The sequence below is a fragment of the Mixophyes fleayi genome, chromosome 5 (genome assembly GCF_038048845.1).
Source record: "Mixophyes fleayi isolate aMixFle1 chromosome 5, aMixFle1.hap1, whole genome shotgun sequence".
NCBI lineage: Eukaryota > Metazoa > Chordata > Amphibia > Anura > Limnodynastidae > Mixophyes > Mixophyes fleayi.
This window is the reverse complement of record NC_134406.1, coordinates 13,556,172-13,575,907: the sequence shown is the minus strand read 5'-3', so window position 1 is coordinate 13,575,907 and position 19,736 is coordinate 13,556,172. Positions and strand designations below refer to the sequence as shown.

Below are 19,736 nucleotides of genomic sequence, written 5' to 3'. Positions count from 1 at the left end.
TGTACATTTGGATCCAAAACTTAGTTAAACACTTTATACCAGCACATAAGAAGGTCAAATAATACAGTCAGCTTTTAAACCAGAAAAGTGGATTAGTTACGATAAAGACATACCTAGTGGCTCCATCCACTTGTTCTTTTCTTTACATGAAAGTGGAAAGCAAGAAAAGGGAAAGAAGAAATACATTAAACTATGTTTAGTTGTAGTACTGTGAATGCAAAGATGCATTTCACCAATAAATCACTGCATGCCTTCTAAGCTGATAGAAATAACATGTGACTAGGAACCTCCGCCAATAGAACAACTGATATAGTTAACAAGCATTTTATACTCAATGGTTACTAATAAAGTGCTCCATCCATCTAGCAAGTGTTTACCGCTACACGCAGGAAGTAGTGAGACTGCGGTCAACTAGCTTGTGACGATGGAATTGTCCAATCAGCAGGATCTTGCCAATCTGTGCAACACAGTCATTTCCAAAATTTCCAGAGCATAGGGGTTACTAATCTAATAACTGCGGGGTTACTGTAAAGGGACCTCTTAGCGTTGGATGTGACAGGACACTACTGACGGCAGCAAACACAGTAAGATACAGTTATCGTCCGACCGATATCTGATCTAGAGCAGATGGTGATTGGGAACGGTAGCCTTTCTAGGCTAGAACACTGCAACCTTTAGCCAATTACGGCTAATATGGCTTAAAATGGCATTGCGAATGGGCTCTGCTGGCTGGCTGCCAGGTTTCATTGTGGTGAATAGAGCTTTAGAAGTTTTCCTAAACAATTGTGCAACAAAAAGATGTTGTAACCCTTGGCAACCACAGGTTTGTTGCCATTTTCTGAACGGTACCCAAATGACAGAATCGGATTGGTTACTAGAACATTTATTAAGTTACCTGTGCGCTAGTTTTTATTAATGTCCCCAGTATAGTGTTGCCCATTGATACAATTTATATTGCAACAGTGTTGCCGATATTACTAATGATAGAGTCTATTGTTTAAGGATTCTCAGCCAATTAGTGATCATTTCTTAATCATCTGCTGACATGTTACCTCTTTGCTGTGCAAGTTAGATACCATAATTTGTTCTCCTCTACACTTTCTGTGAGTTATTATTTTCGATGCTATTCTTTCATTGAGCCAAGACATCATGGAGCCAGGGCCGATGAAACAGTGGACTTCATCATTTAAAGGGGTTCTTCAATTAAAAACAAAAAAAAATTGCTATCTGTGGATATATTGAAATAGAATTGTCCCCACGATTCAGCAAAAGTTCACTGGGTCTTTGTACTATTGGTGGTTTCCTCATGGTGCAGATAATGTACAGAGGCCAGAGACATTCCAGCGGAAGTTGGGACGCCATATTGTAGTTTAGTAGCTGTCGTATAGGAATCAGGGGCATGATTCATTAAGGATCTTAAATGAAGAGGATCCTTATTTCAGTCTCCTGGACAAAACCATGTTACAATGCAAGGGGTGCAAATTAATTTTCTGTTTTGGACATAAGTTAAATACTGACTGTTTTTTTCATGTAGCACACAAATATCAACTTTAAATTTCAGTGTACAAATAAGCTATCAAGTATTTGTGTGCTACATGAAAAAACAGTCAGTATTTAACTTATGTGCAAAACAGAATACTAATTTGCACCCCTTGCAACGTAACATGGCTTTGTTCAGGAGACTGAAATAAGAATCCTCTTCATTTAAGATCCTTAATGAATCAGGCCCCAGATGTGCAAAAACTCATTTTTGCTGGGTCCCGGAAAGCACATAGCTATTTATTATGTTTTGGTTGGTGAACCCCTTTAAGTTTAAAGGAACACTAACTTTAATCATATTCTCTACATAACTGATCTTACCACATGGAAAATGTACATGTTAGACACAGTTTTAATCTGTGCAGCTGATGAAATAAAATTAGTCATTTGTATCTTCCACCTCTTTGCTGGTTTTCTGTCATATTTTTGGACACTTCTCCACTAACCTACACTCTCAATTAAATCAAACTCCACCCCCAATGATTTATGGGGAAAAGAAAGGAGACAATGGAACTGTACCGAACTGTGAGGCCGGCAATCGGATTTACTTGCACCATTGTAAAAACTAGATAAAGTCCTCTAACAAAAATATTTTCAGACATGGAAAACATAATAGTTACATTAGACAAATGCAAAGGAAACTAAAATATATAGGGTTAGAGTAACTTTAACGAAATAAAAATTTGAACACATTTATAACTTGAATATATTCTCATGCATTTACTAATCCCTCGTTAATTGATAAACTGCATTACTACAAATATTGCTTGAACACACAAAACAAAACTATAATAGTGAACAGAAATAGGGACGAAAAAGGCTTCCACAAGTGCATCAGCAACAGCTAACAGATTTAATGGCATTTTCCTCCCTTAGTTCTTTCAGACCATTTCTACTTTCACATTCTGCATTCTCTTCAAACATAGTGGAAATCAGTACAGCTGCCCCTTCACCGCTGTTAGAGCAGACATGTTATATACATAATATAAAGCCAAAATGCCCCACGGTCATAGCTAGCATTGAACAAGCATGTATACTAATTGTACTTATTTTGCAGTGCTGTACGATTTGTGAAGAAAATAAACAGAAAATATTTTCTAGATATACTGTATGCCAAAACATATAACATACCCTTATTTAGTGCTTCCTCTTTATACTGTCTGCATATAACACAACTTATATATGACATATAATTATTATTATTATTATCGTAGATTTGTAAGGCGCCACAGTGCTCCGAAGGGCCGTACAGTACGGAAAACAGGACATACATAGAACGGACATACATAAAACAGGAACATACAAGGCAGACAAAATAAATGTAGACATGAAAACAAAGGGTATGGAGGACCCTGCTCATTAGAGAGCTTACATTCTAAGTGGAAGAGGGCACAGCTGAAACAAGAGGAGGGAGTGTGGCTCAGAGTGGAGATTGAGACAACTGTAAGGGTGTCTAAAACTCTGAAGGCTGCAGGAGAGTCTCAGTGATCGTGATAGGGAATTCCATAAGTGGGGAGCAGCACCGGAGAAGTCTTGTAGGTGGAAGTGAGAGGTGGTTACCAGAGACGAGACAAGGAGCAGGTGACAGGTAGATCTAAGAGGAAGGAGTATTTGGATATGAGATTTAAGATATATGCAGGGGTAGTGTTGTTGAAGGCTTTGTAGGTAAGGGTGAGTATTTCCCAGATCCTAGGAAAGAGTTGGCCAAATGTCAGAAATTTGTTAAAGACTTAGGTAATGCACATGAGCCAACTAATAAAGATTGGCGAGTGGTGTTGAGGGCCTGTCTTCCTCCCAATATTGATATACAAAAGTTTATTAAGGATTCTATATTGGAGGAAAATAAGTCCTTAACAGATGATGATAATCAGGAAAATATTAAACATATAATCTCACAGCTGGCCATATACTTTCCAGCAGTAGTGAACTGGAGCAAAATTTTTACTATCAAGCAAAAGGATAGTGAGAATGCGTCAGATTATTATGCTAGAGCTCTGTTAGCAATGACCGAATACACAGGTATATCAGACATAAAGCATGATGTGTATCACAGGGAGGTGACTGTTACAGTATTAATGGATGGTCTCAAGGAAAATCTGAAGACCAGGGTACAAACCTCTTTACCCGATTGGAGGGGAATCACAGTAGATGCACTTAGAGAGTTTGCCGTGGAGCATGACAAAAACATAGATAAGAGGAAAGTGGCACAAAGTGATAGACTATGACGGTAAGTATCTAGGCATTATAAGGAATATATACACAACCACAGACTCATAACACATATTATAAGGAAAGAAAGATACACACGTCAGTGAAGTGTTTTCACTGCCACAAAGAGGGACACATAATGAAGTACTGTAGAGAGAGAAGATCGGGGGCACCTAGGGGGAATCACATAGATACCCACAAAGGAGAGATGCACAAGTTTCAGAAAATTCCCAACAGTTACCCGCATACATTATAGCAGCAAATGCTTTGCGGGAGGCTGATAGTCAGTGCTAGGGGTCAGGTCATACCTGTATTTTACAACCAGTTAGGTTAATTGAGAATCTTAGGGAAGAACCTACAATGACAGTTGATATATCTGGTAAAAAACAAACTTTTCTTGTAGATATAGGGGCGGCCAGGTCAGTGATAAATTCTCCTTTACATCTACAGGTTACTAACAAAACTGTTCCAGCTATGGGAGTAATGGGGAGAGTGCTACATTACCCTTTGACTAAACCCGCAGAGGATACTATAGGGCCCCTGCACACCAAGCATTCATTTCTCCTGGCTCCTACTAACTTACTGGGCAGGGAGTTGTTGTGTAAAATGGGACGTGTCATTTACTGTACCCCTGATGGTGTATTTCTAGACATACCAGGGAAGGTTGCACATGATATATTAGACACCCCACAAAGGTTAATGCTCCACTCTGCCGTTATAGAACAAAGTCCATCTCAGGTAAAGGGGATGTTATTGCAAATACTGGGTTCCCTAAGGACCAAATATGGACAGGACACAGGATGGATGGTGAATGTAGCTCCTGTAATGGTTAATCTGAAAAGTGACAGGCAAGCTCCAAAAATCCCACAGTACCCATTAAAACCGGAAGTGGAATTAGGGATGTATTCTGTAATTGAGAGGCTGCTGCAACAAGGGATCTTAATTAGTACATCCAGCACAGCCAATAGTCCCATTTCCCAGTTAAGAAGAGTGGGGGGAGGGGCTATAGATTAGTCCAGGACTTAAGGGGAATTAACAAAGTTGTTGAGAGCCAATTCTCCGTAGTGCCCAATCCAGCTGTCATCCTTATGCAGATTCCACCATCTGCCAGTCATTTCACTGTCATTGATCTTTGTTCTGCCTTTTTCTCAGTTCCCCTTCATTCCGACTGTCAAAATCTCTTTGCATTCTCCTACAAGGGGGTGCAATATACATGAACAAGGTTTCGCCAGAGGTTCACTGATAGCCCTAGTATTTTCTCCCAAACCTTACATGACTGTTTGCAATCCTTCCAGCCAAGCAATGGATCTGTTCTAATTCAATATGTAGATGATTTGTTGTTGTGCTCTGATTCGTTGATGTCATGTTTACAGTAAACTAAATTGTTGTTCCTTCATCTTTCACAAACAGGACACAAGGTTGCAAAGGATAAATTACAGCCATGTCAGACTAAGGTTAAATACTTGGGACACTGTCTCACCCAGGGTCTAAGACACTTGACAAAGGACAGAATCCAGGCAATACAGAACATGACCCTGCCACAGAACCAACAGCAGATCCGTACCTTCCTGGGGATGTGTGGATATTTTAGATCATGGATCCCAGGTTTTTCTATTCTGGCATTACCATTGCAGGAGTCTCATCCTCAAAACCTGAGCATGCTACACACACAGAGGAGTCAGAGCAAGCGTTCTTTAACCTAAAGATAGTCTGACTAAAGCACCTGCTTTGGGAATACCGGATTATGAAAAACCCTTTGAGCTATACGGTACGGAAGCTGATGGTTGTGCAGCAGGTGTCCTGACACAGAAACATGGTGACGCTAACAGACCGGTAGTATACTACGGTGCACAATTGGACACTGTGGTAAGATCACTCCCAACATGTCTCAGAAGTGTAGCAGCAACTGCTCTTCTGGTAAGTAAGAGCGAGGACGTAGTATTAGGACATACTTCAACTGTCTATACACCACATGTATCTGCTCTGTTGAATTCAGCTCAAACCAGACATGTCTCTTCAGCAAGATTCACAAAGTGGGAACTAGCTTTGATGGCTCCTGCAAACATCACCATCAAACGGTGCAACACTTTGAATCCTGCTACATACCTACCATATGTACCAAATTTAAAACGCATACATACGCAGAAGACCTGATGCCAGTGGGCAACAGCAGGGCGGATGAAGCTGCCCAATGGGCAGCAGGGTTACCTGTAAATGTATCAACTGACAAAATGATGTTTTATCAGACAACAAACACACAGAAATTAATTGAAATGCAAGATTTGTGTTCCCTACACTAAAAGGTGGTCTGGAAGGCGAAGGGATGTGGTCAAGAGTCCTCTGAACTCCGGAAAGATGGACAAGGTAGGCCTGTGGCACCCAGAGCATATTACCCAGCCTGTTGCCAAACTCAGTTCAGGGGTCATGAATCCTCTAGAGGATTATCATTCCCTAGTGGGTAAGGTCTTAAACCAAACTGAGTGCTGGGTGTGCTCTCACGTGCCTCAGGGATAACATAATGTAGGACTAGTACCATTCCCATTAAACATCTCTGAGGTCCTCGAATTACGGGCAGGGAGGTCCATAGACTATAACCAGGAATAGTAACTATCAAGTTAATTAGTGAAACTACAAGTTTTCAAATAATGGTTGCATTAGACCCCACCAGGATCGCACGGAGAACCTTAAATTTTAAGTATATTCAAGACCTGGCTAAATTGATAGACAATATCATCGAGATGTATGATGACACTTTCAGGTATACGGGTAAGGAGCTACAGGCTTATAAAAAGGAGATATGTGTGCATATGAGTGCAATATAGACTGGTGTTAAATTATCTCACATCTACTACTGGTGGATATTGTGTGACGTTAGCCACCCAATTTGGTGTCAAATGTTGCACATACTTTAGCAATAATACAGACGACCCCAAAGAAATTATTGACCGGAAAATGGACAAAATCTTACAATTAAAATGGGACTTTCAGAAGAACCATAATTCTTCACTGTACGAGATAGGAGAAAAGGTAGCAGGATGGTTTTCGTGGTTGAATCCTGCAAAATGGTCTAGGGTAGTGGGTACAGCAAAGGGTTTCTAGTATAGGTAAGCTCCTTATTCTTATATTTGGTGTCATCTTGGTAATTGGCTTATGTGTCAGAATTTTTCCTACTGTGTTGAAGTGTGGAAAATGTTCTACTGAGGTAAACACTGAAAATGAGACTGTAATGGTGATGAGAAGTACATGTGTCATGGTTAACAAAGAACTGCATTATAATCCTGAATCAGAAAGCATAATTAGGTGATAGTTTTGTGTACTATCAAAGGGTGGAGCTGTCGAAGTCAAATAATTGGATGAAGTCGTTTCTAATTAATATCCATCAATTTGGTTGTCTTTGAAAATATGTGAATAGCAGGCTACAGCGTGGAAGGGCGTATTAAACCACAACACGTGCGAACACTTCTACCCACATTAACACTTACGCATTCACTTGTAAATAGTCCACCTTAAAATAGTTCCAACACACAGTCATTTATAATCAAATGTAATAGAGTTAATAGTTAAATATAATAATGGTAAAACCACTTTGTTGATATCTAAGGTTTGGGATTTAGGAAACATATCATGTTTAGTGTCATTCCACTCCACTTTTGCCCATCAGACATCTGCTACTATCGGGTAAGCGGTTGCATCTTGCGTATGCAAGTTATGGATGTTAGAGGAATAATGATCAGAATGATTTTGAGTGTGTAATGCAAATAGAAAAGTTTAAACTAGCTTTCTTCCCCCTTTTCAGCGGGAAGACACGTATACAGCTGTTGGAGAGTTGACCCCCACCCTTGGAGGGTATTGCTTAAACCGACCTATGACCTGCATTATACTGGACTTTCCTGAATCCCGAATCTATGGAAACATGACAAGACATCATTACAGGTTTTTTTGTGTGTCAAAAACTGGATATAAACCAGGCTCTGGGTCCACTATACAGTCTACTTGACCACAGACTTCAGGATTGAATGACTGTATGCTGGATCCAGTGCGCTTGCGTGTCTATCGGCTGTACTTTGTTATTGCATTGTTATCGTTTGCATTTTGCCATTAAATCACTTTGTGCTCTGGAACCACACCAAATCGCAGCAAACAATTTTCATTGATAGCGACTAGACGGACATAACAAGTGTAATATTGTTATGTAATATTTTAGTGGTTGCATTAGATATTCTCACTTGTCATTCAACTATCATGTCTATCTTCCGCAGTAATGAAAAATATATGCAATTATAAAGGGTGTCTAAACCCAATATTTTTTTTCACTATATTGGGGACAGTTATTTAAAAAAAAAGAAATAAAGTATGTATCTGGTTTTCCCCCACTTGCCTTGCGCAGCGTTGTGGGTTCTTTCCGCAATGGTGAGCCTGTTGCTGCACAGGACACCACCAGAAATCAATCAAACTTACCCCATTAGCCTGCCCGATGCTGAAATCAGTAACTAAGCCGCTTGTTTCCTAACCCCTTCAATAAAGGAGGACATTTCAGAAAACTGGCGCAAAGGAAAAACACTGGTGTTGCCCGTAGCAACCAATCCCATTGTGCCATTTTTATAGTGCAGTTCAGATCATTAAAGGACACATGTAATTGGTTGCTGGGGACATCACCAACTTTTCCCCTTGCACAGGCCCAGATTGACATTTTTATGCCTATGCTCTCCCTGCTGCCAACTGCATTCCATAGATTTCAAATGAATCAACATAATCTAGCCATAATTGAGGCCATGGCTATTTATATTAGTTCACAAACCCAGACCTGCCTTTACCCCAGTTTTCACAAATGACCCCACATAGTTGACCCTGGAAAAGTTCCTCTGTGTACAAAGCCCTTACAGTAAAGTCATATGGTCATGTGACACTCAAAAAAAACCCTAAGAGGAGGGAAGATAAGGGAGAAGCAGTAGAATCATGGATCTGGTCTTTCCTACCAGACATCACTAGCAAATGCCTTAATATGTCTGCTGCCGTCCTTGTGAAGCTTACAAAGGAATCCTACCCTCTGCCCTTGGAAGACGCCTACGCAAACTAGAAATCAGTCCAACCTCTTTCTACTTACTCTCTTTGCTTAGGGCTCAGTATACTGAATTGGGTGGCACTGTCACTAGTACATCTAAGTAAAAACAGAGATCCATGTTTGCTGGCACTAGTAGTGTCTGGACCCAGAGACGTGCGTCCTCAGCAGTATAACCACAGTGTACGGTAATTCCAGATACATATCAGCTATGGACCTGAATAACTAAAAATAAATACTAACAATAGATACAGTCGTACTATCACAATTCCCCACACTAATAGGAATGTCAATAGTAAACTTGTTTTTTTTTATTATTTACTTCTAACAAGCTAGATGGTAGTACCTATCTACCTTAACAATCTAACAGTTACACACGCGTGCACAAAGTCACATATATATACATGTTTCCAAAGCTTTAGTGAAACAAGGAATTTAAAAAGTAAGGAAAGGAAAAAGGGTGTTTTGGAAAGGAAAGGGAAGGAAATCTTTCTTTAATATTAAAGATCTCAACATAGTGTATCAGTCCTGTGTCTCACACAGGAATGCGCAGAGAACGGCAGAACTTGGAACTTAGAACATTAGTGCTACATTCTAATAAGGAACACCTACACTATCAGCTCCTGTGTTAAGCAGTACTACAGGGATTAACCTGCAGGGGTCACTGTTGCTTCTGTTATGAATGAAGAGGTTTAGCTTGTGCTCTACACAGATACTAACATACCAACGAGGAACAGCATCAGCACACACTAAGTATAATGAAAGCTATGTAACATTTCCATCACAATGTTTAGTAATTCTTAGATGGGTTCTACACTTTGTGCAGCTCACTCCCTTTCTGATCTGCTCCCCATGTTCTGCAAAGTAAAGAAACCTTCTGTTTGTTGTTTTTGTTTAAAGCAAAATATTAGTAGCACTGATGGAATTGTGTCAAAAATAGTTGTATGAGATATGAAAACAACAGACAGCAGCCACAACAATGACGTCCACTATAAATACGGTGACAATAAAAATGCACAATACTCACCTAAAATATGGAAACTGGACAATAGATTCGTAGTATTGCCAGGTGGCCGTTAGATCGATCCTGCTGAGATTAGTGGCGTAAAATCTCCAGGCAGACTAGAGAGACACAAAATAAGGATTAGGAAAGATGGAAAAAAACATAATAATAATTTCACATTAGTTGTATGAAGCAGAGATTCTGACCTACAATTCACATCAAACAGTTCCCTAACACAGTGAAGATCCGTTCATATGGGTGTAATTTGGTGCATTCAGGCTCTGGGTCAGATCGATGGGTGATACAGTCATGGTCAAAAGTTTTGAGAATGACACAAGTATTGGTTTTCACAAAGTTTGCTGCTTCAGTGTTTTTAGACCTTTTTGTCAGATGTTGCTACGATATAGTGAAGTAAAATTACAAGCATTTCATAAGTGTCAAATGCTTTTATTGACAATCACATTAAGTTTATGCAAAGAGTCAATATTTGCAGTGCTGACCCTTGTTTCTGAAGACCTCTGCAATTCGCCCTGGCATGCTGTCAATCAACTTCTGGGCCACATACTGAATGATGGCCGAGCCCATTCTTGCCTAATTAATTCTTGGAGTTTGTCAGAATTTGTGGCTTTTTGTTTGTCCATCCGCTTCTTGAGGATTGACCACAAGTTCTCAATGGGATTAAGGTCTGGGGAGTTTCCTGGCCATGGACCCAAAATGTCAATGTTTGCTCACCAAGCCACTTAGTTATCACTTTTGCCTTATGGCAAGGTGCTCCATCATGCTGGAAAAGGCATTGTTTGTCACCAAACTGTTCTTGGATGGTTGGAAGAAGTTGCTCTTGCTGGATATTTTGGTACCATTCTTTATTTATGGTTGTGTTCAAAATTGTGATGAGCCCACTCCCTTGGCTGAGAAGTAGCCCCACACATGAATAGTCTGAGGATGCTTTACTGTTGGCATGACACAGGACTGATGGTAGCGCTCACCTTTCCTTCTCCGGACAAGCGTTTTTCCAGATTCCCCAAACAATATGAAAGGGGATTCAGCAGAGAAAATGACTTTACCCCAGTCCTCAGCAGTCCAATCCCTGTACCTTTTGCAGAATATCAGCCTGTCCCTGATGTTTTTCCTGGAGAGAAGTGGCTCCTTTGCTGGTCTTCTTGACACCAGGCCATCCTCCAAAAGTCTTTGCCTCACTGTGCGTGCAGATGCACTCACACCTGCCTGCTGCCATTCCTGAGCAAGCTCTGTGCTGGTGGTGCCCCGATCCCGTAGGTAAATCAACTTTAGGAGACGATCCTGGTTCTTGCTGGATGTTCTTGGGCGCCCTGAAGCCTTCTTCACTACTAATGAACCTCTCTCCTTGAAGTTCTTGATGATCCGATAAATGGTTGATATAAGTGCAATCTTACTAGCTGCAATATCCTTGCTTGTGTAGCCCTTTTCGTGCAAAGCAATGATGACTGCACGTGTTTCCTTGCAGGTAACCATGGTTAACAGAGGAAGAAAAAAGATTTCAAGCACCACCCTCATTTTAAAGCTTCCAGTCTGTTATTCTAACTCAATCAGCATGACAGAGTGATCTCCAGCCTAGTCCTCATCAACACTCTCACCTGTGTTAACGAGAGAATCACTGACCTGATATCAGCTGGTCCTTTTGTGGCAGGGCTGAAATGCAGTGTAAATGTTGTTTTTGGGATAAAGTTCATCGTCATGGCAAAGAGGGTCTTTGAAATTAATTGCAATTCATCTGATCACTCTTCATGACATTCTGGAGTATATGCAAATTATAAAAACTGAGGCAGCAGACTTTGTGAAAAATAATATTTGTGTCATTCTCAAAACTTTTGGCCATGACTGTACATGACAGCTGCATGGAGCCAATACAAGACAAATGCTTACTGAAAATCAAAGTTTCTTAACCCTCATCGGAGTTGTCAACAACAATTAATTTTACTGACAACCAGTAAAACTAACCAATATTTCCACACTTCTCTAAGCTACAATGATTTTGTGTTTGTGTAGAGTTGCGATTCCCTATTTTGCAGACGCTGCTTCAACTTTTAGCTTTGGACAAAATTATAATGCTGCAACTACAAAAAAAAATAAAACTATCAGTAAATGTTTATATAAATTATCAGTAAAAACTGTTTCCTATGGTGGTAATCCTGTCCCTCATCTCAGGAGCCTCTGGGAAGTCATGTTTTAAGGATTTCTATATGTAGAATGATTATTGCATAATTATATGAATTCACCCGTCCAAGGAACTTCTAAAATTTTACAACATGGTTTGTTGTTTTGGAGGGGCTGAGAAAATCACCTACTGATAACACCTCTATGCTTGGTCTTACAGGAGCTACGTGAAACTGTCATATTTAAAAAGGGAACAAACTCGAAACCAGGAAACAGACCTGTGAGTCTTGGATAAATTATTTGACTGGCGCCATTGTGAAACATATTGTAGAAAATAACTGGATAACGTGATGTCAGTATGATTTCATGAAGGACCGGTTGTGCCTAAAAAATATGACTCATCTTTCAAAGACCCCATATGCCATTTACCAAAGTTATTAGTGCTGTAGCACAGGGGTCAGTATTGGGCCCTGTCATTTTTAATATTTTTATTAATGACTTTGTATATGGCCTAGAATGTAAGGTGCCCTATATGATGCAGTCACAACACTATGCAGGGTTATTAACTCAGAGCAGGATAGTAAGTTTCTACTGATAAATAGAAAAGAATGGCAGATTAAAGGGTCTATTTAACAAGCGGCGAAGATCCAAAAGACTCCTTCACCGCATACCTCACAATGTTCCTGATTTTGGAGGGACATCCCAGTTCATGTACGGCAAAAGGGGTGGGGCTTGACAGAGAAGTGGGTGTGGGTTTATCTAAATCTTTCCGTTTGTGGACTGAGTTTGGTCTGAACGGGATGAGGTTTACTTTGCCCCGCTTTTGGGACTCTAAATGTTGGAAGGCATATAATGTTATTTCACAAAGGGTTAACGCCTGAGTAATTGGAGAATACGCTAGCCTTAACCGCATTACAGGAGCTTACCCAATAGGTGTCTATGGAGACAGCAGAGCAAGTCAATTTATTGAGCTGCAAAAACTTTGCTTTTGCAGGAAAGGAGTGCCAGCTGGTCCTTCACCTGTTGCTGGTAGCGTTAGGCTACCAGAGTAAACCCTACATGGTAAATTGCAGAGGTACTACATTATGCATGACTAAAATTTGCAGCAATACATATTAATAGTGACCATAATGGGGTCATAATTAGACCCCTTAATTTAATGTAGATAGACACAGCTATGTATCTAGGTGGTGGTAATAACTATGCTACTTATACAAGAAATGGAATAAAATAAGGGAAAACTCAGATGAAAAAGGATTTAAGAATAATGGTTGGCAGAAAGCTGAGAAACAGCACAATGTCAGGCAGTGGCTGTGAAAGCCATACAATCCTAGGATGCATAAATAGGGGAATAAATAACCCTTATACAAACACAGTGTTACCATAGTATAATCTTGAATGTGGGGTACAGTTTTTGGCACCTCACTGTAAGAAGGATACAGAAGAACTCGAGAGGGTTCAGAGAAAGCCAACCTCATTCATAAAGTAAAGGGTTACATTATAAATTGAGGTTAGAAAAACTAGGTTTGTTTAGTTTGGTAAATAGGTACCTTAGAGGCAGCTTAATTATAGGTATAAATATATTCAATGCCAATACAAAGATTTGTCTAACAAACGTTTTGTACGGAGGCCCATACACAAGACAAGCAGTCATCAGCTGTTAAAGGAAGAAAGACGGTTTCACCATCAGCAGAGGAAGGATTCTTTACTGTAACAGTGGTTAAATTGTGGGATCACAATTATTTGAATTCTGTGTGAATTTAAGAGAATTTTTAACGGACTAGATGCATTTTGTACAAGACATGGTATCTGTTGCTATCACTAGCAGAGGACATTTTGCAGGGAATTCTGATTAATGCATGGAATTTATCTGATATGTTGGGTTTTTCCCCCTGTGAGGGTAACGTGTCATTGGTCACACTGCAGCTTCTTGTTTTGCCTTCCTCTGGATCAACACCATTAGCTCCATCAAGTTCAAACTAAATTCTCTGTCTTTTTTCAACTTTACTTTGAACATATATGTAAGTATGTAGTGATATGTACATGTAACATGTAATCAATGATATGTAACAAATGTACCTATATCAAGGGGTGCGATAGAGGCAAACAGGAAGGTTTAGAGGGGAACGCAGTTCTCCGCAATGTGCGGCGCAGCGAGTCTGGAACCGCGGGGATGTCACCCCGCAGTGATTTACTAGAGGTGTGCAGGGAAATCAGCAATGTTCAGGTACCATAGTACGCAGCCGTGATTTCTGGCGGTTCATCGCGGGAAATAGCCCCAGCGTTGCTCATATGCTGAGCTAGAAATACACTGTAAACAGAGAGGTGCGTGAGGAGAAGATTGTGCCTGACAGACTAGGCCACACACCCCATTAGGGCACCCGAGTACAGGGCCTGAGTCATGTTCGGACGTATGTATGTTTGCGTAACGTATTTTGCGTGGAAATGTTCTGTGCATGGCCAGAAATGGACCTTATACCAAGGAACGCAACTGGACGCGATTCATGTCTGAACGCAAATGACACTTGCCACTCCTTAGGTCTTGGGGGCTGAGCGGGGGAAGGGAAGGGACGGACTAACACATGCCATGAACAGTAAAGGCGCGCCAGTGAAGATGCGGCTGATTCAAGTCCTGCGTTTGTCGCAAATGCGCTTGTTTCAACTGTATCACTTGCACCAGCTACAGCGCAGGTGTAAGTGTCGACTGATAGTCATGACCGACACTGTGTTTTAACATGTATACATGCCACTATCAGGCGTACAACATGTGTATGTAAGTAAGAGAGACTATAAAAATGCATCGTGTATGTACCGTATGCATTAAAAGCCTCTTTATTTATGGATTTAATGTTAAAAAAACTATTTAAATATTTTTTTTTTAATCCATATTTTTATTTATGATTACACTCTTGAGAGTTGTTCATTTATTTTATAACATACATTTTTTTGTACATTCTGATGTGACCGTACAGTGCACATATATATATTCTGCCTACATACGGAAAGTAACATTCAGGTAGAGCGTACTTACACCAGATTTTAATCAAACGCATACTGAGATCCGCTTAGATTTGACTACACTCAGAGCTGAGCTCAAGGTCCGCGCTCTTTTTTAAAATGCAACTTGTGTGCAACATTTCCCCCAGTACAGCGCCAATTTTGGATGGTGGTAGATACTGATAAAAGGCTGTAACTTCCGATTTGGAAGGTGATCAAGACCATTAAGGGGTTTGTCCAGCTCTATAGGGCATGACCCAGGGCAGTTTAGTATGTAGGGTATGACCTCTGTGCATATCTGGAACCTAATGTAAATAACACTCGTTGATAAAAGCTTCGCTCTCTAGTAGTAGTATAATTTTTTGTGATTAGTCCCATCCCAAAAATGTCCAAAGTAATACTCTGCTGAGTCCCCTAAGAGCGGAGATCTATCCGCTGTCTGAGTGACACAGCCATCGATAACCCTCCCTGTGCCCGAATGCCATAGCACAGCCATGCCCAATGCCCGAGTGGCACAGCTCACCCAAGTCCTGCATGGTCATGGAAAGTGGGAGGGGAAAATCCAACATATAGCCAATCACATCATCTAACCGTTAATAAAAGCACAGAGTAGATATCTGAGGCTCCGGTCATACAGGAGCGGGGGGATCGCATTGTTAAACACTCCTCTATAGGAAACTATATATCCATACATGGAACTAGTTCATCTATACTGTCTATGTTCACGTGACCTGCTGACGCCACGGGATTTAGATAACTGATCCCTTTCTTTAAAGCACTACAGGAACTACAGTCGGCAAAGAAACAACCAAACCTGGATAAGCTCCGCTGCCGGTTTCCTTCTCTTTTCAAAATGTTTTTGGCGATGTTGTTCTTGTACTTTAAGAGCCAGCCCGGAACCGAGAATACCCTGAAATAAAATACAGATTGGTCACATCCTCTTTTACCCAACAGCAAAATATCGTCAACTTTACAGTTTCTCTTTCCTACAAGCCCTAAACAAAGCCATCATTTATGACCCCATGTACATTCGGCATGGACAACCTTTTGTGTTCTTGCTGTAGGGAAATTAATAGAACCAGCACGCCCAAATTATGTCAAGACTTCGTCCGTCTGTGTTGTCTGGCCTTCCCTGCTTGTATGTAAACAGAAGACGTGTTTGGTTATAGGGGTTTAACGCGATCTCATATACAAGTTCTTAGTGCTGCAGACAGACTGATACATTTAAATGTTGTTTTTAAATAGGAACTGTCACCAGGTTCTACATTGGCTGCTTAGGGTTGGGTCCTCCACCAATTTTAAGGTCCTTCCAAATCAACTGAGGGATAAACAGACAGAGAGACAGCAATCTCAAAATCTCTCTATACTTGTGTTATGTTTAAAAGTGAAAATTAAGTCTCTTATCATTTTTTGTCTTTGATAAAAGATATTTCTATGTGATGCAGGATGTTTGGTTATACACAGCGTGGCCATGGGTGGTCCTGGTGAAATCCCTTCTGCTTCCACCAATCTTCTCCTAACAAATGTCTGATAAGAAAATAAACTACATCTATCGGCAGCTGGGAAGGGGAGAGGTGGACATAAGATGTTTCTACACATATAATGGAGAAGGTTTTGTCTGTAAAGACAACAGGAACAATGGTGGTGGTTCAAATGGGATGTTTAAGTGCTGCGTGAAGCAGACACTGTCACAGGGTGTACCGGGAACCTCTGTATAAATGTTTATGTAAAAATGTTTCTTCTAAACATCTGAGAAGTGTTGAAATGAGATTAATGCACCTTTACGTCATAAACAATTATCAGTCAGGCAACATTATATTATCATAGACCTTAGTCCGTAAAAGTCAATAACAATATTATAAATTACTCACCGCAGGAAGTGCAAAAAATGAAACACCAATCAGGGAAAAGGTAGCAGCAATTAAACGTCCCTCCCAGGTCTTCGGAGTCTTGTCCCCATAGCCAATTGTTGCAAGAGTAATCTACGATAAAATACATTGTTGGTAATAAATGTCAAGTGTATTTTATTTAGTTTAGTGCGCATCTGTAATCAGAAAGTTTCAGTGTGTGATCTTGGATGCTGTTATTGTACAGTTATATTACCAAGGAATAAATCATCGGGAACTATAATTCTTTTGGCTTTGCAGTACTCACCAGCCCCCACCAGAGGGCGTCAGCGTATGTTTCAAAATCTTCTATATTTTCTCCTTTCTCATTCATTTCATGGTCGTCTTTCTCCACCAAGTAGACAAGAAACGATGACAGGATCAGCGTCAGGAACCCAATATACCAGGCAGTGATGAGTTCCTAGAAAGAAATATTTAATGTTATCACCTGCAAGCATGTATTGGAGGATTCACATGGCAAATTACATCAGAGTCGGTATGTTTATAAAGTTCATAGATGTGATGATCATACAGATGAAGCCTTCTTAGTTGCAAAATTTAACTTAGATAATATGTGTGCAGAGAAAAGTTGACTTATCCAAATTAAAAAAGAGTAAATAGAATGTACAAAATGCAGCTGCAGAGATGTATCAGAGGTGCAGGAATATTAGCCCAAATGTGGTCATTAACGAAATTGCAAATCCACAGTGCACAGGATACTTTGCGATCACATGTGCCTAGTTTGTGCAAATGCTCCTGATTTAATGAGAAGCTAATTTGTTTGTTTGACACTTCCGAGAAGGTAGCAGACAGTACTCCTTCTAGGAGCACTTTATACAGGTGAGTGCATTTCTCGGGTCATTTTGAGAAAAAATGACCATACAGATAAAGCCTTTTTAGTTGCAACATTTAACTTAGACAATATGTATACAGAGAAAAAATTACTTATTCAAATTAAAAAAAAAAGGTAAATAAAATGTAAAAAATGTAGCTGCAGAGATTTATCAGAGGTGCAGGAATATAAAAACATTAAAATATAGAATAGTGAAATATATAATAAAGACCTCAATGCCCCCTCACTCTCACTATTTCATACATACATGTAAAAGTAGAGGAATGTATGTAAGTAATGAATACTATCGGACTGAACAGGAATGATGGGGACATATTATATGGAGGATGAGGGGTCCATTACTTACACACATTCCTCTCCTTTCACAATTCTAATTATTGTAGCACCCCACATTATCCAGCTTACTCTTCCTCCCCCACTACACCACGGCGGACCCCTAACAGTGGTGCAACGCCGTCTCGTTCCAAAGGACACCAAGAGACTCCATACGGTGCTACACAGCCAGGATCCGATAAGTATTAGTATTTCTTAAAGGATTTCTAAGTGGAGGACTCTGTGTTTTGCAGCGCACACGCGTCCCACTACCTCTAAGCACAATAGTGTTTCTAAAAATGATGTAACAATTATTATTGTGTCATACAGCGGTGTACTGAACAGTGGGAACTCAGGGTAGTAAAAATGAAGGCAGTTCATGTAAAAAAAATTGCACAAAGAAAACTTGTTTAAACCTGTAGATGGTAAGAAAGTAAGGGGGGGGGCAAACTAAATACAATTACAGCAGTATTCCTGCTTTGTTTTTTATTGAGATACTCTGTAAACAATATCAGCAGCTATCTAGGGGATGATGCTCTGCAGATCTCCAGAGAGGTCAGTAAATAATACTCTGCACATTGCAGTGCTGCCCTGCAGCGTTAGGGTCATGGGTTCGATGCCAGGGCCCTAACTGTGTGGATTTTGTATATTCTCCCCGGGTTTGCGTAGATTTCCTCTGCAAACTCCAGTTTCCATCCACATCCCAAAAACATATTGTTAACAGGTTAACTGGCGCCTGACAAATATTGATTTATGTGTCCATATATATGGCTGGGAATTTAGACTGTAAGCTCCTATGAGGCAGGGATTGATGTGAATGAATACATATTCTCTGTAGAGCGCTGCGTAATATGATTGGCGCTACATAAATAAGCTATAATAATAATAATAATTAACAGATCACATTAAAAGGTAATGCAGCAGTAGAATTAACTGGGAGCTTCAATGTATAAGTTTATAGATCTCTACATTCCTTTTCCATGGTAACAACATCTTTTGTCCTAACAGCAACAGCAAATGTAAATTGGTTTGATGTAAAAGAAATAAAGGCCACAAGGTTCATAACAATATAATCTCTAAATGCTTCTGTGGGGTAGAATGAAAAACGACTGTCAGCAAATCGTTATGAGTCAGACTCCGGCGTCTAATGTATCCATTATCTGAGCACCACTGACCTTACTGTGCGAACAGATGGCAGACCCCAGCAGTTTCCACGTCCCCCCTCTCCTGTCCATACGAAGCATCCGCAGGATCTGAAGGAAGCGCAAACTCCGGAGCGATGTGGCCAACACATTTCCCTGATTATTCCCTACAGCCACCACTGGTATGGAGGCCACCAGGACAAAAATATCTGAAATAAAACAAAAATGATAAATGTGACCTGACGAACATCACTAAGCTCCTGAATGTTATATGGGATTGCAGCGGTCTAAAATAATTACTGGGTAATACATTTCTTCAGTGCCAATTCTGTCCAGCATCATAATCATCATCATTTATTTATATAGCGCCACTAATTCCGCAGCGCTGTACAGAGAACTCATTCACATCAGTCCCTGCCCCATTGGAGCTTACAGTCTAAATTCCCTAACACACACACACACACACACACACACACACACACACACAGAGACTAGGGTCAATTTTTTTGATAGCAGCCAATTAACCTACCAGTATGTTTTTGGAGTGTGGGAGGAAACCGGAGCACCCGGAGGAAACCCACGCAAACACAGGGAGAACATACAA

General features: G+C 40.3%; 1 protein-coding gene across 1 annotated transcript in view; it reads right to left on the bottom strand.

The window, feature by feature from the left end:
- The window catches only part of KCNQ3 (potassium voltage-gated channel subfamily Q member 3), a 150,028-nt gene that overhangs the window by 32,594 nt on the left and 97,698 nt on the right, over window positions 1–19,736 (bottom strand). The window contains exons 4-9 of the mRNA XM_075211700.1: window positions 19,166–19,341; window positions 17,094–17,246; window positions 16,811–16,921; window positions 15,754–15,849; window positions 9,834–9,928; window positions 114–140 (exon numbers count right to left, since the gene is read on the bottom strand). Coding sequence (XP_075067801.1) covers window positions 114–140; window positions 9,834–9,928; window positions 15,754–15,849; window positions 16,811–16,921; window positions 17,094–17,246; window positions 19,166–19,341 — 658 coding nt within the window. The remainder of the gene's footprint in view (window positions 1–113; window positions 141–9,833; window positions 9,929–15,753; window positions 15,850–16,810; window positions 16,922–17,093; window positions 17,247–19,165; window positions 19,342–19,736) is intronic.